This window comes from Lonchura striata, chromosome 5, assembly GCF_050655825.1.
Source record: "Lonchura striata isolate lonStrDom1 chromosome 5, ASM5065582v1, whole genome shotgun sequence".
NCBI lineage: Eukaryota > Metazoa > Chordata > Aves > Passeriformes > Estrildidae > Lonchura > Lonchura striata.
Genome location: NC_140707.1, coordinates 41,860,526 through 41,886,280, shown reverse-complemented (window position 1 = coordinate 41,886,280; position 25,755 = coordinate 41,860,526). Strand labels below are relative to the sequence as shown.

At 38.7% G+C, this 25,755-nt stretch overlaps 2 protein-coding genes across 8 annotated transcripts in view; both read right to left on the bottom strand.

Annotated features, from left to right (window-relative positions):
• The window catches only part of FSIP1 (fibrous sheath interacting protein 1), a 68,755-nt gene extending 57,398 nt beyond the window's left edge, over positions 1-11,357 (bottom strand). For 3 of the 7 annotated variants that reach the window (XM_085580361.1, XM_085580357.1, XM_085580362.1), the window contains exons 1-9: positions 10,634-10,773; positions 9,930-10,055; positions 9,398-9,584; positions 8,416-8,565; positions 6,933-7,102; positions 5,987-6,071; positions 4,437-4,535; positions 1,518-1,609; positions 668-775 (exon numbers count right to left, since the gene is read on the bottom strand). In XM_085580361.1, coding sequence (XP_085436487.1) covers positions 668-775; positions 1,518-1,609; positions 4,437-4,535; positions 5,987-6,071; positions 6,933-7,102; positions 8,416-8,565; positions 9,398-9,584; positions 9,930-9,965 — 927 coding nt within the window. In that variant the 5' untranslated portion in view covers positions 9,966-10,055; positions 10,634-10,773. Of the gene's footprint in view, positions 1-667; positions 776-1,517; positions 1,610-4,436; positions 4,536-5,986; positions 6,072-6,932; positions 7,103-8,415; positions 8,566-9,397; positions 9,585-9,929; positions 10,056-10,624; positions 10,774-11,260 lie in introns of those variants that run through there. The other 4 variants (XM_085580358.1, XM_085580360.1, XM_085580359.1 and 1 more) reach the window with 4 other exon arrangements.
• A 5,875-nt stretch (positions 11,358-17,232) lies between these two features.
• The window catches only part of GPR176 (G protein-coupled receptor 176), a 31,976-nt gene continuing 23,453 nt past the window's right edge, over positions 17,233-25,755 (bottom strand). Inside the window, exons 2-3 of the mRNA XM_021539255.4 lie at positions 21,047-21,299; positions 17,233-20,147 (exon numbers count right to left, since the gene is read on the bottom strand). Of these exons, the coding sequence (XP_021394930.3) occupies positions 19,049-20,147; positions 21,047-21,299 (1,352 nt within the window). The 3' untranslated portion in view covers positions 17,233-19,048. The remainder of the gene's footprint in view (positions 20,148-21,046; positions 21,300-25,755) is intronic.

The following is a 25,755-nucleotide window of genomic DNA, read 5'->3' as shown; positions in this document are numbered from 1 at the left end:
AAAAAGTGATTGATGGGACAATCAAATACTTTTTGTTACTCTACTTGAGGATAATTTTTACTTACTTCATAACTTGCTAGCTGAAATATTCACAGAAGTATGTAGACTGTGCACTGTTTAATTATATTATCTTAAAGCATAGATGTCTAATGCTTAAGCAGACTTTATATACAGACTGAGTTGGAAGCCACAAAAGATGTCACATCTTTCTAAATGGACACACAAGCTTCATAAATGTGTATTTCCCCAATTACTGCATTGTTAAGTCCATTTATCAGTTGTCAAAAAACTGCTGTTGGGAGGTTTTTGCAACTAGTTGTTGGTCTTCCTCCCTGAGACTACAGCACTAACCACTCAGATTGATACTCCACAACTTCACATACTATGGTAAAACAAAAAGGTCATTTTCTCCAAGTGTTCTAAGGTTCCCTCCTCCTGTGCCTAACTTTTCTTTTAGGTTCTGCTGTTAGTAAATTAACAAAGAAACCAATGATAATTCATTTCTTGAGACAAATTCAACAAGATCTATCCATATTTTCTCTCATATCTCAGCAGGGTATTTCATAGTAAAACTTAGGGTATTTCTTAATAAAACTAAGATCAAATTTAGATTTACTGTAAAAATACGGCAAATACAACAGAACAGTACAGACCAAATTTGTCATACCTCAAGATCTTGCAATTCAGATTCATCTTCTGTATCTTTCAATAGTTCAGTAACCCTCTTCCTTTCTCCCTCAAGCATAACAAATTGGTTTCCTGAATCCCTTGCTAGCTGAAATATTTAAAAGAAAAAAACCCATGCTTAAGAACTCCACTAACTCAAACACCTCCAAAACAAAGCTTTTAAACTCAATGAAATTAACAACCAAATCTTGTCTATTTCAATAATACAAATTATCACTCTGACAGAAAAATATAGCAGCCTACATATAATAAATTTATAATCTTATCTTAGTCTTTGACATAGTGGGAAGGCAAATATATTTCAATTGATGAAAAATTATGATACCTACTAGGTCCTCACAGGAAAAAAAAAAAAAGCAGGAAAATCAAGGGATGTATTTTCTGAAAAAACATGGTCCCATCTAGACTATACATGAACAATCTGTATATCTCTCCCTTATTTATGCATCAGGTTAACAGTAAATAAAATTAAGTTTATTTCAGTTAACAGTAAGTAAGTATTTAAAAAGTCTTAGGATGTTGCCCTTAAAAAAACCTATGTCCGGGCACAAACACAACAATTCCGTTTCCAATTTTATCCACTCTTTATCAAATGCACAGAAGCAGTATTATCCTAACCAATATGAGCATCCAAGTTGAGGACTTCCTAATACAATATTCTGTCATAAACAGCAGTTTTAACAGAAAGGTAATTTCTTTACATATGCCTAATTAGCTTCTAAAGTTCCTGATTTTGAAAGAAAACTGTCTTCAAAAGTACTTATCTACTAACAAAAGTACTTATCTAGCTAACGTTAAAAATGTTACTGGTTTTATGCTTCAATGCTTACCTCAATGTTCTTTTTAATGAAATGCTGGTTGGTTTGATTTTTGCTATGCGTTTTTTCTGCTGGTTTTTCTGTTTCTAACTCACTTGGATTATCTGATGTTTGAGGAAGAAAAGTTGGTACATTAAAATCATTCCTATTTTGATTCAACAAGAATTGTAATAACATCAATCCCATTCAAACCTTTAGAAAATATACAGAGTCAATAGACAAACATTTTGTATGATGTTTTCATTATTTACGTAAATAGTATTATGTATTATTGTGTTTAAACCATACTACTGCCAAAATCTAATTTAATTTTCAACTTTTTATTATATGAAATTACTCAATGTTACAAAGGCTAAAATACTTTTGGATTTCTGACCTCAAAAATGTTAAACATGGTGGCCTTAGAAGCCACAGCATTCCTTTAAACCCTATCATTGTTGCCGTTTTCTCATCATTACAAAACCAGACAATAATTTTTTTGAAAACCACAGAACTATCTGGAGACATATCAAGTACATTTTTCTCAATAAAACAGCTGAAAAACAGATGATATAGTTCATATTATTATAACACAGCTTATAAAACAAATATTGTTAAAAAAATAAAACTCATCATAGAGCTGTAAATCTATTAAACACACACATGATATTCTAATAACAATAGGTTTCTATCCATGACAAAAAAAGGGCATGATTCTGCTTTTCAATGATTTTTACCACGCTTAAAATAATAATTGCTTTACAAATAGCAAATATTTGTCACATTATATAACAAGTCTAAGCAAATATAATCAACTTCTAAATAATAAGAACTGCTTCAAAAGCAGGCATGATACTTTTTGCTTTTCTGGAAAGCAGAAATTTGAAAAATGGGTGGGTTATTTCCCTACAAAAAAAAAAAAAATTTGACATGTTAGATAATACAAGACAGGCTATATGGAAATAACTCTTTTTCAGAGTGAATAGAATGAAAGCAAACCCCCAAAGATATGAAATAAATTCCATGCATCCTTTACAGAAAAACCTTAAAGGACTGAGGTGTTGGATCTGACCAGGAAACCCCCTCACACTTCAAATGCACAACTGCTTTCTGAAAGCATCCTAAGCTTTCTTTAGCATTACCAGGCAACATCATGTGTCAAGGAAATGGATCATATAGGAATGTAAACATCAATATAAAGATGACAAGTTGCATCCTGAAATGAGCAGAACACAGCAAACACCAACATAACTTGCAAGATACACCTTACTTTTAAGCTGTATCTTTCACTTGACTGTAGAATAGCATTTTTGAGAGGGACCTATCATACAGAACATCTCAGAATATTGAAGAAAAAAGGGACAGACATGGATCACTGAGACAGAGAATACACTGAAGACTGCCAAGAGTAATTAAAAGAGACATTGCAGCTAAACAAATTTTGCATATGCATTTTGGTGGATTTGGCACATATTTCAAAGATTTGGTATAAATTGAAGAAGTAAGAGCATAAAATTAGTGCATTCTTCTTCACAAGTTCCTCTTGTTCTTGGTCTGCCTTTATGACGGCTGTGACAGAGAAATCCAAAAGCAACCAAGACAGTAATTCTTAGCTATTCACATCAAAAGTCTCCAGCAGAAATAGGAAAAGTCATTTAAAGCAATATATATTGCTCACAAGCTGTAAGTGATCTCTACGTCATGCATTCCCAAAGCAGGAACATGCAGAACATCTCAAAATAGTGCAACTGATAGCAACTCCCAACCATGCCTGTACTGGAAGCTCCAGAAGTCAGTGCTGTATTGACTACTGGTAACAAAACCATTATTACATACATAGTTATTCAGGGGCACTCCAGCACAACTCAGAAATTTTGAAGAAAGAAGCTGAGGGTCAAGCTTTATTTTAATGGAGGAATGAAAACACATGGTAGAAAGATGGAGAAATTAAAAGCTCCAGCCCTCAAAGATAAGGTCACATATTGGGGAACTAAGACAAGTGATAAAATGATAAAGGAGCTGAGTTCCATATTTAGAAATTAAAACATGCAGTCACATTCTACAAACTACAGAGATACTGCTGCTATCAATGCTTCAGCCTTAAGGAATGCACTTATGTCTTTGTCATCTTACCCAGTCACCAGAAAGATAGATTCCTTCTGTTTACATAAAATGGTAGTTGACAAAGAAATATTTTTCTTATATCACAACACATGTGAAAAGTTACTAACCACAAAATTTGAATATCAAATAGGAAAAGAATAGAGGCATACAAGGACAATTCCATTTATTTTTACATGATGGACACACTACACCTCTAACAGCATTTGAAATGTCTATACAGTGTATGATAACACACAGTCCCTAGAAGAATCAAGAGGTGTTTGAGTTAAGAAAGTACTTATTTCATAAAAGCAATGTAGACTTTACAATAATCAGCATAGCAAAATATAAAATAAGTTGTCTGAAGATTTGTTTCAAACAAATCCATACAATTTCTGCTGAAAAAAAATACAGAACAGTTGCAGTCAGATTCAGTACCACTTGTCATTTCTAGATGGCTTATTGAATATAAGCCTATTAAGAAAAGCTGTGATACCTTAGAGTAATAGCAAAGATAAGTTTTTAAAGAATTGCCATGAAGAATCAATGGTATATTTTACAGTATATCAGTTACACACCTCTTCTTGTTGAAATGAAAGAAAAATGGTTTTCTAAACCCAAAAGTAAAAATTTTCTTAGCATGTTGAGTAAAATGCTTTAGCTAAGTCACAAAGCTGTCCTCTTCCTTCATTTGGAAAAAAGGTAAGAACTGTCACTCTTCAAGTAAGTAACCTTGCTTTTTCCCATTTCATTGGCCTTGCCAAAAAGGCTGAGTCTTCATTATCCACTCATTGTACATGTTGTTTTGCCATTTCTAAAAATACAAACTCTACCATTAATAGAGCTTACCCTGGTTTTCTTGGGCTTTATGGCAATCATAATCTTCAAGATTCATGTGTGTGTGAAATACTGAAGTACATATTTCATCTTCTTTAGCATGGGAAGGATCTGTAAGGAATTTTTTTCCAGTAAAATTTAATTGAAATGTATTTAAAGAACATCTATCATTATGTGTATCATACACTTAGAAAGTAAAGAAAATCACTTGGATAAATGACATAGGCATTGTATTTCTCAAGAAATAAAGAAGGGGGAAAGTGTAAAGTGTGAGTCATATGTACACTGTTTCTTATGGCCGTGTTCCTGTTTTTAACAACTATTGCCTATAGAAGACAATTCATCACATTCTCAAAGACATAGCTCAAGGCCCTAAAGTTCAAATGCCTCTGCAGACACCATGTGGCAAGTAATCTAAAACTTTGAATGAGAGTAAGGCATCCAGGTTTTCACAGCTGGTGTCTGCCTGTGCATGAATTATTAGACTTCCAAACAGCTTAGGTCAAGGACATAGTCTAGAAAAACAGTGTTCAAGCATCCTAGTTGTTTCAGTTATTCAAAGAAAAAAAAAAATCAATTGAAGTATTCACATGTGCCAACTGGAAATACAAGTTAGAGCAGTATGGTGCAGTCTTTACACCTAGCACTTACAGAAAAGGACTCATATTGCAAAGAACCAAATTAATTACATGTGATTTTCACAATTAAAAAAATACAATAATCTGTAACAATGAAGTGTAATGGACTCAACTGAACAAATTATTTTGTTAAACAGAGCATGGGTTAAGAAATTTAGGGCTGTTTAATTAACCTCTGATTTACATTTCTGCTGTGTGTCAGAAGGTTTTTTTGTGCCTGAAAGGCTTGGAACACTTAAGTTATTAATGATTTTTTACCCAAACTTGTGCTTGATTTCATTGCTACATTAAAAACCATAATAGCTCTCATGTATAATTTAATTAATAAATTCAACTTTTGAAATCAAAATACATTAAATGTATTCCATTTCAGTATCAACCAGAGCAGTAATTAATTATTTAACTAAATAAGTATCTAAATAAATAAGTAAGACCCGAAAAGTAAGGCACTAGAATGATACAGAAAATATAAAGATCAAGCTGGAGGAAAACTATAAATCTAAACCATACAGTTTTGTCAATGCAGTACACCAGAAACCACACGATGCACACGGTCTCTACAGCAGCTACTTTTGAGATAAAGGAGTTAGCAGTCATATAGTCTTGCTTGTCTACTGTTATTTTAATATATCCTGACATCTACTGGACACTGTCTAAATACCACCCAAATCAAATTGTTTTCTTCCCTTACTAACCCAAACTTTAGCATAGAAATAAAAGCAGGTTACATTGTAAATAGTAAATTTTGTTGAAATATTTTAACTACACAGTGGTTAATCCATAATAACCATTATTATGCATGTACTTCCAACATTCAAGCTGAGATTTTTTGCTCAGCAATAACCATTCAGACTTCAAATCCTTATTCTCTCCTCAAAAAGAGAAAAGATAGGATGTATCATGATTCTGTTTCTCTTAACTTACCAGCTGTATTGTGCCATGTGGAGAACAAAGCTAAAAACTGGTTTGTGTTTTCCACCTCCTCGTGGCTTCCTGTGGTTCTGATACACTATTCAAAAGAAATAAACTATGTATGTAAAGATACATGCACGTATTTAAAGTAAATTCTTTAAAGTGAAATATATTGTCTGCTTATCAGATCTATTGCACTTCAGACCCTATGAAAAATCATTCTTCTCAATATATTTTCTTCTTGAGGCTATCTGAATATCTCCTGAAGTTATGACAAAAGTATGGTGACACTTTAAAGCCTCTGTTACATATTGTCTTTTATGTGGAGACCCACTTCACCAGACAAAGAGGTTCTGTAATATCTATGCAGCTCCAAATCCCAATCCAATGAAATTATGAAGTGCAGTCAAACCAATCATTATTTTTAGCAGTTCATATTTATATTCATGTAAAACAGATGAAATATTAACTTGTTTCAAGGCATTTAACTGCTAGAGGCCAGGACAAGGATAGGGTAATGGAATTTGTGTTGTAGCAGTCTTATGCCTTCTTCAGGCACCACCTTTAATTTCTTCAACAACAGACAGTACTGAAATAGCTGGGTTTAAGAAGGATCCCACTTGCAGAATAAATGCCTTTCAGCCTGGGTTCACAGATGTTACCTCCTGACACACCTTACCCTCCCTACAAGCAGAGAACTCATGCTAGTAAACCACACCCACACAGCTGTATATTTGGCAATTTGTCTTGGTCAATTTTTAAGGATCATCTCCTTCCTTCAAAGGCTGCCTAGCCAATATGTATTAAAAACTATCCAATCTTATTTTTAAGACCCATTTCTTAATTTTAGTTAGCCAACTGCAAGCTATTTAATAATAAGGCTTCTGTGAAATATGATCATTCTGTAAGACAGTACTCTAAGATACATCAGTCACAAAATAAGCAGAGCACTTCTAACCTGAAGTTCTTCCCAGAGCATTGCCCTCATTTCTCTGCCTTGCTTTTTAACTACTTTTTCCTTAAAACACTGTTTTTCAAGTATTGTGTCAAGTTTATTCATTTTCTTTATAGCTGCTTGAATCTGAGCATTTATATCCGTGTCTTCAGAACATTCCAAGTCAGAAGAGTCTGCTCGAGAATATATTTTAAATTAACGTTAGCTTGAAGCATGTCCAAAAAACACACAAACATTAAAAAGCAGTTCTGGTAATTTGGCAACACCCATAGACAAGAGTACAACATTCTCAAACATATGTTAATTTCGAAACCTGTTTGTAAGCAGGGAAAAATACAAAAGTCTTTGCAACATGCTGAATCAAACTCTGAGCTGTAGCAGTTGGATAAGGAAGTGTGGGAGAGGAAAAGTCACCTATTTTGGGCAAGTGATTTGATTCAAATTCATAATGGCAGAGTGACAACATCTACACAGTATCAGCAAAAATCACTGAGTTTAAAAATATAAAATATTTTTTTCAGCCTGACTAATAGAATACACTTCAAAATTAGTAATTCTGGGGTTAAGAGAGATTCTATAATATCTCTGCCTTTAAATACTGACTCTAGAAAGACATTTATATAAATAATGAAAAACGGTGAAACATGATGGAAATACCATTATTTAATTAAAGTAGATGTCTACATTGTCTCCTTTTTTTTCCTAAATATGCAGATTATAATTATAACTTTTACCTTTTCTCCTTCCTATAGCATCCTCATACTCTGATCTCGTTTATGGCTTCCACATTAAGAGTACAGGAAACACTTGCAGCACTTTTCCTAATCCCACAGATTTACAAATTTTGGAGCCCTGCAACACTCTGTTTCATTGTCTAATCTTTTGAGGTCAAGTGCTTTACATAGCCATTGATCCAAGCATTTGCTGTGATGCATTGGTCTACTTTATGCCATCAAAAGATCAGGGATACAACAAGGGGAGAGCTATAAAAATCCAAGTGAGCTACAGAAGAGAGATGGACAGAAGGACAGATGGCAAATAAAAGAGCACTTATTTCAACTGGCCTGAATTCAGCAGATTGATATAAACCTTAAATTACTGAGTGAAGCTTTAGGTTGAGTTCTATCAAATTTCTATTCTGTAGATATTAATATCATGTTTGATGACCAACACTGGATATGATAACCACTGAATTCTGCCTTATTAGACTGATTGAATCCATGGAAAACTTAAATTCCTTTATAGCATTAAAGAAAATTAGTATCCATTAATAAAGAAATCTCTAAATAAAGAATTCATCCAATATCTCTTGAATACCACAATTCATATACATGTTCAATTTGCAGTATTCCTTTATAACTATATAATATACATACAAATACAAAACTATTACAAACTCTCTTAGAAGCTTTAATAAGAAAAGGAAAAGGTTTTATTGAACTGCTTATTTTATACACCTGAAAAGTACTATCTGATTTTGCATTACCTAGTTTTCCTGGGGAAGATTCATTGGATTTCAAAGTTTGTGAAGTAACATCTGACTTTGCATTACTTGGTTGTCCTGGGGAAAATTCACAGAATTTTGACGTCTGTGTTTCAGTGTTTACATCTCGAGAATCTGAATTAGAGCTACATCCTGAAAAATACAGGGAAAAGCCTTTCACAATAAACCAGACACAATTTTGTTAAGTAGGGATCACCACAGAGCCCTTGCAGTGGATTAGTTTAAAAAATAGCATATACTAGTACACCAGAACTCATGTTAAAAACAGGAGCAGGAATCAAGGAATTTCTTTTGACCCAAATTCTGTCATGAAATCTTAACTAAATTTCAAGAAAATATTCAAACATCTACTTCACTCACTGGTCTTTGCATCTCTATTTGAAGCAGTCAGACACTCCAGAACATTAATCCATCACCACTTATAGAATGGCAGAAGAATGCCATGAAATACTTCTGCAAGAGCTTCAATTAAAGTTATACACTGCATGTATACTTATATATATAATATATTTAAAGTGTTTTATTAATATTAATATTGTTCATTTGTTAAATACTGTAATTCATAACCATAAATTCCAGGTTTATGGACAGGTGGACCATTATTAGGATACGTTTCTAACAAATGATTATGATTACTCTGAAAAGTTAGATAAAAAACACTTAATGAAAACACTTTCTAACATGATTCCACGGAACACACACAGATGGGTTTTAATGATCTTTTAAGCCAGATCACAGTTTATGATGCCACAAGACATTTACTGTACTGTCCTGACAGTAATAACACATTTCTTTCAAAGGTGGATTTCAAAAAGTGAAGAGAAATGAAGGTACGGATTTTGACATCTTCTTTTCCAGAATTTTGCCTATTTGCAATCTCTATTCGCTCCATCAGTAGAATTTTACCTGAACTATGAAACTTGATACTTGGTCTAGACACAATCAAAGATTTAGTCATCCCCACCTGACAACTCATCAGGATTCCATAGACACTTGTGAAGGGAGAAGGTCATGCTCTCCACTGCTTGCTGATCAGTTCTTACTTCCTGGACATCAGATTTATCTCTGTCATCACCTTTATTTTCTGCTGGACAGCAATCTTCTAGACTGCCTCTCTGATAACCATCAGCCAAACTGACAGGTGAATCAACCTATGAAATGCAAATTATTGCCACCATGAAAACAGGGATGTTTTGGGTGAAGAAGAGAAGCACAATACTCACATGCTATCACAAAGGACAACAATTCTGTACAAGACTGCAGAGTACTTCTTAAATAACAGAACCATTTTCAGGTCTGATACTGATACTAGGAAAAAGCTCTTTTTCTTAGATTTTACATTGAGTCTCCAGCTCACCATTCCCCAGACTGTCAGATTTGGGATTGTCAGGTTACGGTACATATGAAACTAAAAAAGCAGAATACTACTTCTTGAGCATTCTACTATGCAGAATTAGGCATGGAGGTTTTAACCTGCTGAAGGAGAGAAAAATTACCTTTTGCAAACATGGTTCTGGTGTTAATAACTCCATAGATGTATTTAAAGATCTACAATTAGGTCTTGAGCTAGATGCAGGCCTTGAAATTTCATCCAAGATCCTACTTGTAATATCCACTGTTACCTAAAATTGGGAAAAAAACAGCAAAAACAACATTTCAAATGAAGAGTTTCATAATAAAGCACTACAAGCCCTGCAATATTTCAGATATAGATCACCTAAGTTTCAAATGCTTTCTAGAAACTCCATGTTGCAAGGTTTTTCCAGTTCAGTCCAGCTTGCCACTCACGTATGTGCTTTTTAACATACACACAAATATATATTTATACCATCAAGCCAACCAAAGTATTCAAAAGTGCTTATTATCAAAGACACTTTGAATGGCATACATCTTACAAATAATCTCGCAACAGAGAAATTGCCATGGCTCTTCTTTTTCTTTTTTTTTTCCCTTAATCACTGGACTGACAGACTTGGCACCAACAAAAGAATAACGGCATTTTAAACACATCTTGAACACAAATAAAACAGCCAAACACTACTTATGTTCAAATGAGAAATTCCTATATCTAAACGTTCACATTCCCAACCTCAGTTGAATTTTGAGTTTAAACCACAGACACACGTTTCTTTGGAAAACAAAAACAAAAACAAAAAAAACAAAAAAACCAAAACCAAAACCAAAAACCAACAACTGTGTGAATTCACAGGAATTCAACATCTCAGTGCATCATGACACGTCCTGACAATTCTGAGAAGGCTCAACTGAATACATGAAGTTTTTATTTCAGTATAAGGGAGGCAGGGAGGAAGGCAGGGAGGAAGGGAGGCAGGAAGGCAGGCAGGGAGGGAGGGTGGAAAGCAGGGAGGCAGGAAGGCAGGAAGGCAGGGAGGCAGGGAGGAAGTCAGGCAGAGAGGGAGGAAAGCAGGCAAGAATGAAGGGGGGCAAGAAGGCAGGGAGGCAGGAAAGCAGAGAGGAAAGGCAGGAAGGCAGGCAAGGAAGGAGGGAGGAAAGCAGCCAGGAAGGGAAGCAGGGAGGGAAGGAGGAGAGCAGAGAGGAAGGCAGGGAGGCAGGGAAGGAGGGAGGGAGGAAAGCAGCCAGGAAGGGAGGCAGGGAGGGAAGGAGGAGAGCAGAGAGGAAGGCAGGGAGGCAGGGAAGGAGGGAGGGAGGAAAGCAGCCAGGAAGGGAGGCAGGGAGGGAAGGAGGAGAGCAGAGAGGAAGGCAGGGAGGCAGGGAGGAAGGAAAGAAAGCAGAGGAAGGCAGGAAGGCAGGGAGGGAGGCCGGAAAGCAGAGAGGGCGGCAGGGAGCGCAGCAGCCCGGTCCTGACCGCGGGAGGGCAGCAGCAGCAGAGGGCGCCGCCGCCGTTGCCGTGGCGACCAGGCCGGCGAAGTCTCGCGATAGCTGCGCTCTCCCGGCGCGGGCCTGTCGCTGCCGCTCCGGTGCCGCTCCGCCCCAGGGATCCGGCTGTGACCGAGCTCTGCCCGTATCCCGCTGGAGTTCTCCCCGTGCCCCGCTGGAGCTCTGCCCGTGCCCCGCTGGAGCTCTCCCCGTGCCCCGCTGGAGCTCTGCCCGTGCCCCGCTGGAGCTCTCCCCGTGCCCCGCTGGAGCTCTGCCCGTGCCCCGCTGGAGCTCTCCCCGTGCCCCGCTGGAGCTCTGCCCGTGTCCCGCTGGAGCTCTCCCCGTGTCCCGCTGGAGCTCTGCCCGTGCCCCGCTGGAGTTCTCCCCGTGCCCCGCTGGAGCTCTCCCCGTGCCCCGCTGGAGCTCTGCCCGTATCCCGCTGGAGCTCTCCCCGTGTCCCACTGGAGCTCTCCCCGTGTCCCGCTGGAGCTCTCCCCGTGCCCCGCTGGAGCTCTCCCGGTGCCCCGCTGGAGCTCTCCCCGTGCCCCGCTGGAGCTCTCCCCGTGCCCCGCTGGAGCTCTGCCCGTGTCCCGCTGGAGCTCTGCCCGTGCCCCGCTGGAGCTCTCCCCGTGTCCCGCTGGAGCTCTGCCGGTGCCCCGCTCGAGCTCTCCCCGTGCCCCGCTGGAGCTCTGCCCGTGTCCCGCTGGAGCTCTCCCCGTGCCCCGCTGGAGCTCTGCCCGTGTCCCGCTGGAGCTCTCCCCGTGTCCCGCTGGAGCTCTCCCCGTGTCCCGCTGGAGCTCTGCCCGTGCCCCGCTGGAGCTGTGCCCGTGTCCCGCTGGAGCTCTCCCCGTGTCCCGCTGGAGCTCTGCCCGTGCCCCGCTGGAGCTCTCCCCGTGTCCCGCTGGAGCTCTCCCCGTGCCCCGCTGGAGCTCTCCCCGTGCCCCGCTGGAGCTCTGCCCGTGTCCCGCTGGAGCTCTGCCCGTGCCCCGCTGGAGCTCTCCCCGTGTCCCGCTGGAGCTCTGCCCGTGTCCCGCTGGAGCTCTCCCCGTGTCCCGCTGGAGCTCTGCCGGTGCCCCGCTCGAGCTCTCCCCGTGCCCCGCTGGAGCTCTGCCCGTGTCCCGCTGGAGCTCTCCCCGTGCCCCGCTGGAGCTCTGCCCGTGTCCCGCTGGAGCTCTCCCCGTGTCCCGCTGGAGCTCTCCCCGTGTCCCGCTGGAGCTCTGCCCGTGCCCCGCTGGAGCTGTGCCCGTGTCCCGCTGGAGCTCTCCCCGTGTCCCGCTGGAGCTCTGCCCGTGCCCCGCTGGAGCTCTCCCCGTGCCCCGCTGGAGCTCTCCCCGTGTCCCGCTGGAGCTCTGCCCGTGTCCCGCTGGAGCTCTCCCCGTGTCCCGCTGGAGCTCTCCCCGTGTCCCGCAGGAGCAAGCGCTGTGCTGCCCCTGCCGAGCAGTGCCTGTGCTGGGAATTGTTGCTGTTCTTTCTCTGCGTAGCCTTGGCTTCTGCACCATTTGTGTCAGTGCTCGAACATAAGGATCGTTGAATGGCTTTTCAGTAAATCCGTCAAAACTTAAAATTGTTACTGTTGTCATTGTTTTTACATGAGTAATCACTGTTAATAAGGAATTAATAAGAGGAGCGAGGTTGCCTTCCAAATCCCATCCCTTTTTATCTTTCCTGGATTTAAACAGAATGTGAGGATTAATTCCCATGGTGTGATTAACTTTAAATCCCAGCAGCCACAATTCCGAGCTCCTACTGCTTCCTTTGATACCCATACGTGTTAAAATCAGATTTTCATTGGCAGTAAAATTTCACAAGAAACAGTTTCTTCTGAAGAAACAAAGTGCATCTTGTTCAAATTAAGCTTTTGATTGACAAATTTTTGTACCAAAATAAATCTTACTTAGATAGTGGGGTTATATATTGAGGTATGCAGTAGAGCTTTTGTTGATGCTTACAGTATATTGCATTTTATGTCACATGTGCCACTCAGAAAACCATCATTTTTCTTGGTATTTAGTGTAGGCACGATGCAATGTGGTTCCCAGTTAAGAACTGAAGACAAACAGAGAAAATGCACTAGGGAACCCTGTGTAGTTTTGCCTCCTCCCTAAGCATGCTGAGCTTTGCTATGTTAAAATTTTAACGTCTTGTGATTGCTAAATCAATACCATAGTGATGGTTAGAACCTGTGGTGCTTTCCAGATGGTGCAGATGATGATTTGAAGAAAAAAAAAAAAAAAAAAAAGATTGCATGTTTACATGTGCAAGTTGAATATCTAAGGCCAGTAATGACAATGAGAAAGCAGTAGAATGGACAGTATCATTCTAAACTGGCTAAATTAAAATATGGGGGTTCTGTACTAGGAATTACATTTCCTATGCATATGAGGTATGGCAAGCAGCTAGGTGTAACTTCCCCAATATTTTTTTTTTTCTACAGTATAATGTATATGCTGAACAGCTGAGTTTGTCTTGTTATCAAGTTTCCTATTACGGACTGCCTACAGCCTCACAAGAGCCTTTGAAAGGAGACCATCCAGCTCTAGATCTGGTTACAAACACACATAAAACTCCTTTGAAATTGGTGCAGGAATAGGCTTCTTGCTGCTGTTCGTCCTCATAGAACCACTGAAAATTTCCAGTGAGGCTGTCACACCTGAGATTGAGTAATAATGGCTGAGCTTAAACCACAGTTGAGCTTATCAACTGCTGTGTGTCCTGGAAGACCCAGAGTTGAAGAGGTTCATAGAGCTCATCTCAAATCCTGTAAATCAGGTCATAAGAGTCTTCCTCTCCAATAAGGAATGAAATTTATTAATAACATCAAATATTACATAATCTCAAAAATTGTTATAGGTAGCAGGTGTACTTATACTGAAGCTTAGACTAGAATAGCAGAATTAAGGATGAGCTTTCTCTTTTTGCCTTTCCAGGAACAGGTTAATTTTGTTCAAAGATAAACTAGATAGTTCTTTGAAGTATAACAATTTTTTTTTAAAAGGTTGGAATGAAAAAACTCTTTGTGTCTAGAAAGTGGACAACAAAAAAAGCAATCCAAGATGTGCTTTTCATCCTAATAGATAGGTTATAACATGATGAAATCATATCTAGACAAGCTGTCTTGATACTCGGAACACAGTTGTTATAGTAACAAAATTTATTTATCCTTTTCTTCCTGATCCAATCAAAAAGAAATACAAACAACAGAGAACATACAGGGAACTTGTTCCCAATTACTATTGCTTACCTTCATACTCCTCTTCTGAAAAGCCTTTTAATACACAAATAGGTAGCCAAAATACTTCATTGTCTCATACATGTTGGAGGAAAAAAAATCAAGTTTTTTTAATGCTCGTTAGTTATTTACCTTTGATTATTTTTCTTTTTTTTTTTTTTGTGTACTCACCTGAAGTACCTTTTATTTACCATAGGCAATATTTCTAAGGCAGACTGTAACAGTTCCAGTACTCAGGTTAGGACAAGCACAGCTGATATTCACTATACTAATTCCTCTAAATGTTAGGGCAATAAACAGACTCCTATCTTGCAAAGGATAAGTGATTATGTATTAGTATCTGATGACTGGTATGTGCCAAGTCAAGGGCAAAGAGCCATGAATTTTGGGCCGTACTCAAATTTTCCCAGAAACCCTTGGTGAGGATGAGTAGAGTTCTGCAGGGAGCTCCATCAGCAGTAGTGCTACAGCACAGTAACCTGTCAGCTGAGGGAGGCCAAACTAAAATGCTAAGTCCAGAGTCAATGGTAAAACTTTAACAATTGTTTGTTAAAGCCAGGTGTTAATCCTTTGAATTGCATTGGAAAAGGTCCTGTGTTTACAAAACTGCCTTCTGCGCTGCCCCACCTCCTGCTGCAGGACCAGAGCAGGGTGTGGAAGCAGGAGCTGGGCATGGACCGTGTTGTGCTGAAATCTCAGTGCTGCGGCTGCAGTGCGCTGGGAGTTTGCTACCAAACAGCTGCAAGGCAACCCAAACAATTCGATCCTGCAGGTGACTCAGGACCTTCTTCTGTGGCTTAGGAAGTGATCCAGGCAAAATTAACAGGGCTTAGTTTTACAGAAATGGAGGCCAAGAAGTTACAATACTGCCTAGTCAAGTAGTGTGCACAAAGGAGTTTCTGGAGTAAATCGCCATCGCAGTGCACTATGCTTAGCCATAGGGAACCTCAGGATGCAGAATTGCTGCTGTAGAAACCCTGGTTTGCATTAACAAATGTATATTCAGGAACTAAATCTCATTTGGTACTTCTTATGCTTCTTTTTAAAAATACTCCACTTTCTCCTTACAGAGAAAAGCAAAATACATTTTTTTAAGTATTCCACCAACATAACATTATTTAGTACTGAAGGACAGTTTTGGTTTTTCATTTCATTTGGGATTGGGTTTTTAAATTTTTTTACATGATGTTTGTTTGAATTTAACAATATTTCTAAAGGATATCTCAGAACAATAAATTGACATTGTCCTTGTAGTCCTTTCATCCTTTTTAAACTATTTCCTCCATTGTTTCATGTAAGCTCTATTTTCCTCCCTTAAGTGCTAGAATAATGGTTTCTAACTTTCCTATCTCCGAGTTCATTCTCCAGTAGATTTAGCCTTTAAATCCATTTGTATTGGCCAAATTACCCCAGGCTTTTTCTTCTTAAATTCCCACAGCTTTGCTTTGTATTTCACTTTTTTCTTCAACAATCTAGAAAGAAACACTTATCTTACCAACACCTGTGGTGGTTAAAAACAACCACAAACAAACAAAAAGACCAAAAAAAAAAAAAAAAACAACAAAACAAACAAAAAACCTAACTCATGCCTAGGTAACTTTAATGTGATGTTATAACAAGACTTGATTTTTTTTTCAGGTTGGACACTGGAAAACATTTTGCCCAGGTGAATAATGTGAACAACAATCCAAGCGACAGCAGTAATGACTCCAAGCTACTACTGTCTTAAATGGAGTTAAAAATTAAACAAGTCAAATATTCCATCTTGCATAAAGAATTTCCTGAATTACTGTTTTCTGATGGCAATTCTAGCATAGAGGCTGGTTTGTGAATTTTACACAGATTAAACGGGTTGGGTTTTACACAGTTTGGGTTTTTTTCTATAAAAATATGTGTTTTTGTGAATTTTTTCCACATGGGTGAATTGCTAAAAGATGAACTAAAAACATTCTCAAGTAATTCTTGAGATATGAAAAACCTGTAGTTAATTTTTTGGTGAAGGATTTCAATGCCTTTGGATATAATCTGCTAAAAAAAAGTACAATCAAGTGTTTACATGTATTCTTTTTGAAAGAAAGAGGTATTTTTGTCTCAACAGTAAAAACTCATCATAAACCCTTCACTTTCCAGATATAACATGAAATTTTATACAATTTAACTCTTTAAATTTATGATTGGTGTTTCATTCAACATGAGAGTGTTTCATTCAACATGAGAGTTGAAAAGGACAAAAACAAGTTTGCTTTTCTTCAAAGGAGTTCAGATCTGAGTAAACATTTCTCCACATTCAGTAATCACAGAGGTTTTGAGCAGTACCTATATGTAAGCAAGACGTGAATGTTAAACTTAGCCAAAATTCATAAGTAAACTACAACTCCTACTTTGATTTTTAGGTTTTCAAGATTTTCTAAATTGCATCAGTTCTTTCACTAATTTTGGAAAGACAAACACTCCATTAAATTACTTTTTATTGGCACGTTGAAAAAATGCATGCTGTAATACTTCTCCACCTCTGCCACAGAAAGACCATTTTTTTTCTGGAATCTTTCTTCTGTCTGCTTTCTCATCTCTGTATCTAAGAAGGGCAGCTCAGGCTCCCACCACCCATCTGGACCCCTTGAAGACTGTTCCTCACTCCCAAACTGAGAAGCTCATGAACTAGCAAGAAATGAAATGCACTGAAAACCAGAGGAAATGGAGAAAAACATATTTTACACACTAATTTATACACCTTTCTTTAAATACATTTTTATTAAAACATTTGCTTTTAATGACTTCTAGAAATTCACAATCTTGGTGCCATCAGAAGCTGGTGACTTCCTTTAATCATGTTGAAGGAAGAAAAATACATTCTGCTTTAGCAGAATTTCTTCTTACATTTAAGATTAACTGGTTGTATTTAGTAAGTTTCTTTGAACTTGTCAAGATGCTTCACCTTGTCCCTTTTAAAGTATGCTTTAAAGAAAACTACTTTCACAAGCAGACAGCAATCACAGATAAAGGTTCAGCATGCAGCAAAGGGCTGAAGTACAGGAAAACCACAAGGAGCAAACAGGTGTTACGAGATTGTGCTTTAAGAAACTACCCACAGAGACAACAGTGAGTGCAGATGAAAGACTGAAACTGAACAAGAACTAAAATGTCAGGGTTGCAATAGTTTTAGGTCACCTAATGGACAGATAAAGTTTAAAGTTCACATTCAGTATAAATGAGACAACATGCCTGTGATTATGCAGAGAGGCAAGCTGCAGCACAATGCCTGAACTCTCACAGAAAGGCTGCCAAGCTGATACCAGGGCTGGCATGACTGACTCACTCAGGAATTAGGCACCAGATTTGAAAGTCTTGTGTTCATACACTGGGTGGTCTGCTCAGCGAGATGAATGGAGCAGGAGGGTTGATATCTGTATCTGTTAAGATAGAAGAAAAACTTCTCTACCTCTCCCAATATCGAGCAACAGCATTAATAAACATTTGCCTTTTTATGTCTGTGGCCAGCTTCTTGACCCAACGGTTCAGCTGTCACTGAAACACTCTGAATCCCTCCCTGTGAGTCTCTCTCTGTGTGAGAGTGAGACAGACTCTGAAACTGAGACTCTCACACTCAGAGAAAGGCCACTAGCATTTCACACCCATTTCTTTCATTTGCTTGCTTTCCCATAAGAAAACAGCAGAGTGCACCAGCAGCTAAGTTTATTTCAAGTCTTACCCCTTAGACTTAATACATACTTTAAGGACATTTGTATATGCCCTTTATCACAGGATTCTTAGCACATACATATTTGTTTATTGGAGTCAGGATTAGTTGTGCATGGTCTCCTGTCCAATTTCTACTTAAATCTACAAGAATATATGTCAGATCTTTATAAAAACAGATCTTTCTCAAGTTTAACACACATCATGATTTGGGTATTCTTGGTTTTGTGGATGTTTTAAGCCAAAAAACAGTGATTTCGGTTTTAAAATATGTTAGATGTTTGGCAGATGTTTGGTAACTAATCTATGCAAAAAAATCCACCAAGTTTTAACACTGATCAAATAACAGAAAACAAATGCACTTAATAGTCCATCCTACTTCATTACTGAAATGTGCAGAATCTTGCTGTGTCTATTTGCAGGAGAGTAGGACTTACCATGCTGCCTGTCTTCTTCTGCTCTCTACAGCCTTTCCTGTTAAGTTACTTTGATGCCCAGTCCATCTTAATACAATATAACATTTTCCAGTAAAACAACTGCTGTATTTCCATAATTCAGTCATAAAAATAGTTCCCAAGTTCATATGTACTTTTGAAAGTTAATAAGGAGGTATCATTGTAGGGATTTCAGAGCTCAAATGACAAATTTCCATATATATTTGATATATCATTTTCATTAAGTATTTAATATTAATAAGGAACACTTGTATATATGTTTTTCTTTTGTTTGTCAGTTAACTTATATATGGCAAAAAAAATTAGGCTGTAACAAATTTCAACATAATAAAGATCCATGGGATCAAAAATGTAATAGAAAGTGACCTTCCTCTGTCACTTAAAGCTCCTGCTCTTACTAAGAATCCACCTTGGGAAAGATACTGACTTTATTGTTTCTGCTGACTTTTCTTTCTGCTTTACACTTAGGCTGTTTTGTCTGGATTAGCTCTTCAGGGGTATTCCCCAAAGGAGGCAGGAGTCGCTTCTTATTGTTACGGTTTTCTGAGAGCCACTGTGGAGGCAGCTCAAAGGGTCCAAAACCAAACTGCATGGAGTACTTGTCATTTACTGTATCGGCTTCTGTGGGCACAGCTGGGGCCACCTGAGCTGCAATTGTCTGTGGTATAAACCTGTGAACCAAAGTCTGTCCTAGCTCTAAACTGGTGGTAGGAATTTCTTTCCGTTGAAAGTCACCAGAGCCAATGGATTTGGTCTCATTCTCCTCATCTTCCATCGGCTTGAAGATTTGTTGTTGCCCGATATGAAACATCTCCAGAAGCTGGCTTCCTGAATGCACACTGGGCTCCAGATTATCATCTGCAATACCACCTGAGTTGACAATGTTTCTCCTGCTAAACCTTCGGTGCAGCTGTACTATTGTCCCCACTAAGCACTTCCGTACTGATTTGTTAACAGTTAAAAATAACAAAGGGTTGGCCAGCAAAGAGACCTTGGGCAACCAAATAGCAGTGAGGAGCAAGAAGACTGAAATATCTGAAATATTGAGTATGGTGCGGTAAATCACCAAAGTCAGGTAGGGGACACTGCAGAAGATAAATATCATAACCATAGAAAGCAGCATGATGTGGAGCTCAGCTTCTCGCTGGGAGGCATATGGGATAGAAACTGTATTCTGAGGGGTCCTTAATGCAGCTATGATGACTTTTTTCTTCTGGCTGGCACTCAGCGCTCTGCGAATAAGAATCATAAAGAGAAATACCACAGCCACCGGTACAATCACAGTGGTGATATTATAGATGATGACATATATCAGGTGGCCAAGGGAGTAACTCCAAGATTCAGAGCAAGTGGACATGGCATAAATATCAGACACATTGGTCACAGCAAATGCTGGAATGCTGGCCACTATTGCATGGGCCCAGATATAGATAACCAGGTCTCGGGATTTTGCATCAGATATTTTTCTTTCCAGAGGATATAAAACAGAGTAGTATCTGTCAAAATAAAAAAAAAAAAAAAATTATTTTCATGGCCTATTGCTTATGAGAAGCCTCTCAGAAGCCATCTGAGCATAATGCTACAAATCCCTAACTGGGTTGCCAACTGACCTGTTTATGAAAGGAGAAAATTTTAAAAATAATAATAAAAACAACAACAAAAATACAAACAAACAAACAAACCCCCCAAAGGTCTGCCCTTGCAGGTCTGTCTGTAAAAAAACCTGACTATTTAAATGTCAAGATCACATTTTTCGTGGTGAAAATTTCTTTTGATACATCACTTTGGCTGATGCATATGAATATTATTTTGAAGATTTCACCATTAATTCACTTGTAAACTAGACAGTACATTGCACACATTCAAAATTTCAAAAGACATGGTGGAGGCCTGTGCAACATTCAAAGGCCAGACTCATAGTTTTAAAAGTTGCTTTATAACAGATTTTTTTCTGGCTATTTGGAAAGAGCTGTTGGTCACAAATTACATTTATCCATCTATTGGAAGTACAAAGATGTTTTGCTTTGCGTAAACTGTGGCTGGCAAGCCTTGGGCAAAAGTACTACTGAACACTGAACATTCTGTGTGCTTTAAAAAAAAAAGTGCATCTCTGACATGCACTTCAAATTTCAGACATTGATTGTTTGCTTTCTACTGGAGTACTGCTGTGGACTTTTAAGCTCACAGAGTTTTCATGACAGACCTAACTTGTCACACTTATCAATATAAGCAGTAGGAGTTTGTGCTTTTTGTGAGGCAGATCACACGTTTTCCACTGATATGCTGTTCCAGTTGCAACATTGGTGTGCATTACAGATAGTGATACCATATTTATCAAGACAAGGGGAGAAAGATGAAAGAAAAATCCAGGATTATGGCAAATTTTCCCCATTACCTGTCAAGAGCAATGGCTGGAAAACTAAGGATGGTCACTGAGCAGAAGACTTTGTGCAGAAACTTGGCAATTCTGCAGAAGAGCATCGTATAGATCCACCAGCAGCAGTGTGGACTGGCACTAAGAGCAATGTCAAAAGGCACACAGACTAGGCTGGCACAGATCCCCGAGCAGGCCAAATTCTTAATGAACCGGTTTGTTACAGATTTAAGTAGCGATGTTCTGCAAGTTGACCACAGCACCATGATGTTACCTGTGAGTAGAGACAGGAAGCATAAAAAAAGGAAAACAGACAAAGAAACAGCCCCAAGCCCCAATAACAAGAATCTTAACACATTTGAATGTTCCCTAGTACTAAAAATGAAAATAATTGTTTGGAGTTTGTCAGGTATCACTGATTTGGATCATGATGCTGCTCAGATTAGGAAGTCTGTAAGGGTTAGTGGCTTCATGAATCAGAAGGCTGGAAAAAATTACACTCCAGCTATCCCCTCTCAGCTTCTCATAATGAATTAATTAGGGGATTTCAGAAGCAACTGCCTAAGAAAACTATCTAAACCATATTTTTAGATACTTATATTGATTCCTGTATTAAATGGTCTATCCTCAGTATTCAAATACTAGCTAAATACTACTACAGTATTCAGAAACTAGCTAAAGTGCTCGTATTTTAATAAATAGTACAGAATTCTTTTTTAAATATAAAAATTTACACTATTACAAATTTACACTAAATAAATACAGGTACAATTAAAATAAGAATATAAGTATGTAGTTTTAATCTGTTTGTAAGTGGATTACAACAGCTTGCTTTTATTTTCATTGACCACTTAAATGGCACAGACAGGCTTGTGTAAAGCCACATCCAGAAGAAATCTACCTTTTCCTCCTCCCCCAAGATATTCTCTATGTACATAACAACAAAACAAATGGGACAAGCATAACAGGAAAAAAAAAAAGACTTGCTGCATGTAACTTCACAGAAGTATACAAAGAATGCAACCTGCTGATTAAGATACTCAAGCTCTACACATTTGTTTCAAATAGGGTGGGTGGATAGAAGTGAAGCAGAAGTACAGAAAAAAACCCTCAGGATTAGCTATGACAGTATTTTTGCTTTGTCATTGCATTCCATCCAAATCTCAGAAAGAAATATCATACAATAGACACAAGTTCTCCATCACAAATTTCCCTATGATTGTATCTTACACAACAACAGCACAAGAGTAAATTAAGTGATCTGTTCTAATAGCATGGACCACTTCTAATGCATATCAAGATACCATAAAACTCACAGGATCATCTCTCTCCTTTAAAAATCGGTCTTTAGAAAGATCACTGAATCATAGAACAGTTTGGGTCAGAAGGGACCTGAAAGATCATCTTGTTCCAACCCTCCTGCCATAGGCAGGGACAACTTCCACTAGACCAGGTTGCTCAAAGTCCTATTTAACCTGGACTTGAACACATCCAGGGATGGGGCATCCACAATGTCTGTGGGCAACTTGTTCCAGTGCGTTACCACCCTCACAGTAAAGAATTTCTTGCTAATATCTAATCTAAACCTGCCCTCTTTCAGTTTAAAGCCATTTCCCCATATCCTATCACTACATGCCCTTGTAAAAAATCCCTTTCTAGCCAGCTCTCTTGCAGCCCCCTTGAAGTACTGGAAGGCTGCAGTGAGCTCTCCCTGGAGCCTTTTCTTCTCCAGGCTTGGCAACCCAACTACTTTAGACTGCCTACATCAAGTGCTTCAGCCCTCTGATCTATGGAGGCAAGGATCTCTGCTAGCACAGCTGAGAGGGGCACACTCATGTAACATCATGTAACAACATCATGCAAACTGGTCCCAGCTCCAGCCCTGACTTCACAGACAATCTTTTTCTCCTTTATTTTATTTCTCCCAAAGATGCACTGTGCAGTACCACTAGATCAGTCAAAGCATAGCTATGAGCATACAAATACTGCTCAACAAGACAACTCCATTTATTCTCTGAGGCTGGATAGCATGAAAAGTAGAGTTTAGCTTCCAGCCTCCAAAGTTAAGCTGTTCTTACTGCAGACCATATCAACAGCCACATTGTGGATACTCTATATTGTTGACACTTACCAGAAGTTCTTTGGAGTTGAAGTGTAATTGATTTATGTGGCAGATTTGTTAGTGTTTTTGTAGGTTACCTACAAATAGACATAATGAAAGAAAACAGCATCTTAAGCTGCTGATTGAGATTTGAAAAAGCAGCTGCAGTCCCCAACACTTCTCTCTGTTGTCTTTATCATTCTCTGTCTTGATTTGTCCTCCAATCAATAAAAACCCTCAAGCTTTTATGTGCCAAGTAGAGTATTCCAACGGCTGTCCATGTAAAATAGCAGCAAGACCATATTCTTGTTCACATGGCCAATGTGTACCAAATGACAAGTACCAAGAACTAGCAAAAAGTCTGCTTCTGCTTCTTGATAAAACAGCACTGTTTCAATGGAAGCATTCAATATTAACTTTAAAATCTACCTCACACACCTATTTCAGTCTGCAGTACCTGAATGTCATTTGGGATTCAATTTTCTATACACTGTGTCATGTGTCTTATGTAAATTCCTTCTGATACTGACAAAATATTGAGTTACATCTCTACTATCTGGTGTATTTTGAAGAAAGGAATCATCACCTGGTTTTGGCAGGTGCTATAGGCTCAACAATGTATTCTTCAGGCAGTATTCAATCAGTTGTATTTAAAGCTTTCTAAGTTGCTAGGAGATACTCAGCCAACCAAACCACTTGCTTTCAAAAATATCTCCAACTTTCCAGCTATTAGAAAATACTTCTAACAGTAATAATATACTTTTACAATGCCCTGGAGAGGGGAGAAAACAGGCTTTTTTTGTGTTTTTGTTTGTTTCTTTAAAATGATTTTAGATCTTTCATCTCATTTCCATTGCATTGATTTTATAACATTAATTCCCAAGCAAGTTTCACCTTCATTAGAATTAATATAAATGAAGAATGGAAAACTGAAAGAAATCTGAAGTGTTTTCATTAATACTTCAGAAGCCTCTAGAGAACTGCTAAGCTTCTCTTCTGGGTCCTGCAGAGGAGCTTCATGCAAGACTCATTATCAGCTGTTGAATACTTCTGCAAATTATGTCATATTGTCATTTATACATCATAGAATCACAAGGAAATTAAATTAGCGCTTTTCTGATGGATCCTAAATGGGAAAAATGAAGTGTAAAAAAATTTTGGTTCAAAGACGAGGAGGAACTCTTTAAACAGAATAAAATCAGAGCCTGAAAGGCAAAAAAGGATAAGCAGACAGAAGTGTCTACTTGGGACACTGGAAAACTAGTCAGGGAATACCCCTCAGGAAAACATTATTTTTTCATTTGCAACTATGATTTATCTATTAATAAACTGCTCTAATGAACCAGGCCCTCTTTAGTATAGACTAGTAGATCTTTGTGCTGATGCCTTCAAATCAAGTATTTCCCTTCATACATCCCAAAGCAGGGGAAAAATTACACCAGAAACTTTGCATGGCATTAAATATAAGAAGCTTTGGAACAAAACTGCAAACATTTCCAATTTCATTGTTTCTCAATTTTCCCCAGCAACTTCTTTCCATGGAAGAGGATAACACTGCTCCAAGCAACAAGGCAATTCAATAAACAATAGTGCTCTGAATACCAATTGTGCTCTGAATCTTTCCACAGTGTCTTGAGGCTCTTTTCCACTCTCCATGTATTAGTCATTCACTGATGAACCTGGGAAAAATTTATTCTCCTTAGGTTACAAGTGTACTGGAGTGTTTCACATCCTCACAGTGGGCAAAACTGTCATTTTCTACCATAGATTAGTTTCAGAAGGGTTTCTGCTGGATAACTGGTCTAGAGCAACACAACCTCAGCTACAAACTTCCCATGGGGTTTGTACTGGTTAGCTGAGAGGCATCCAAGAAAAATGGGAGTGAAGAAACAGCTGGAAAACGCAGCATCTTGCAATTTCTTTATATTCAGTCAATACTGTCAGGAACATGAGATAAATGATCACATGTCACAAAGCATATCCCATATTGCCAAATTCCACCACTAATGCAGAAAGATGAAGTGGTTTTAATTTAAAAAGGAAAAGCATATATTTGGTCTTCTCAGAGAGTGAGCTGTGTCTACATAAAACCCTTATGACACCTGACATTATTTGACAACTTTCTCAATACACAGACTGACTGAGCAAGACAGAAAAATCAAGCTTAGAATAGAATAGCTGAAGTTGAAAGGAGCCCAGTGAGATCCACTGACTCCCTCAAGTCTCCCTCACTGACTTACCTACAACTAAACTCTGTGACTAAGAGCCATGCAGAAAAGTCACTGAACCCTGTCAGGGTTGGTGCTGTGACCGCTTCTCTGGGGAGCCTGTTCCAGTGACCAATGACCCTGCCAGTGAAGAACCTCTTCCTAATGTCCCATCTGAGCTTCCCCTGATGCAGCTTGATTCCATTTCCTCATGTCCCATTTCTGGTCACCAGAAAGAAGAGATCACCACCTCCCATTCTGCTGCCCTCCTTGAGGAAGGTGCAGACTGAAACGGGGTCACCCTCTGCCTTCTCTTCTCCAGGCTGACCAAGTGACCTCAGGTGCTACCCATAAGTAGCTCGTCTGTGCCTTTGGCCAGTTGTCCAAGTAAAAAAGAAATGTGAAATATTAAAGGTAACCAC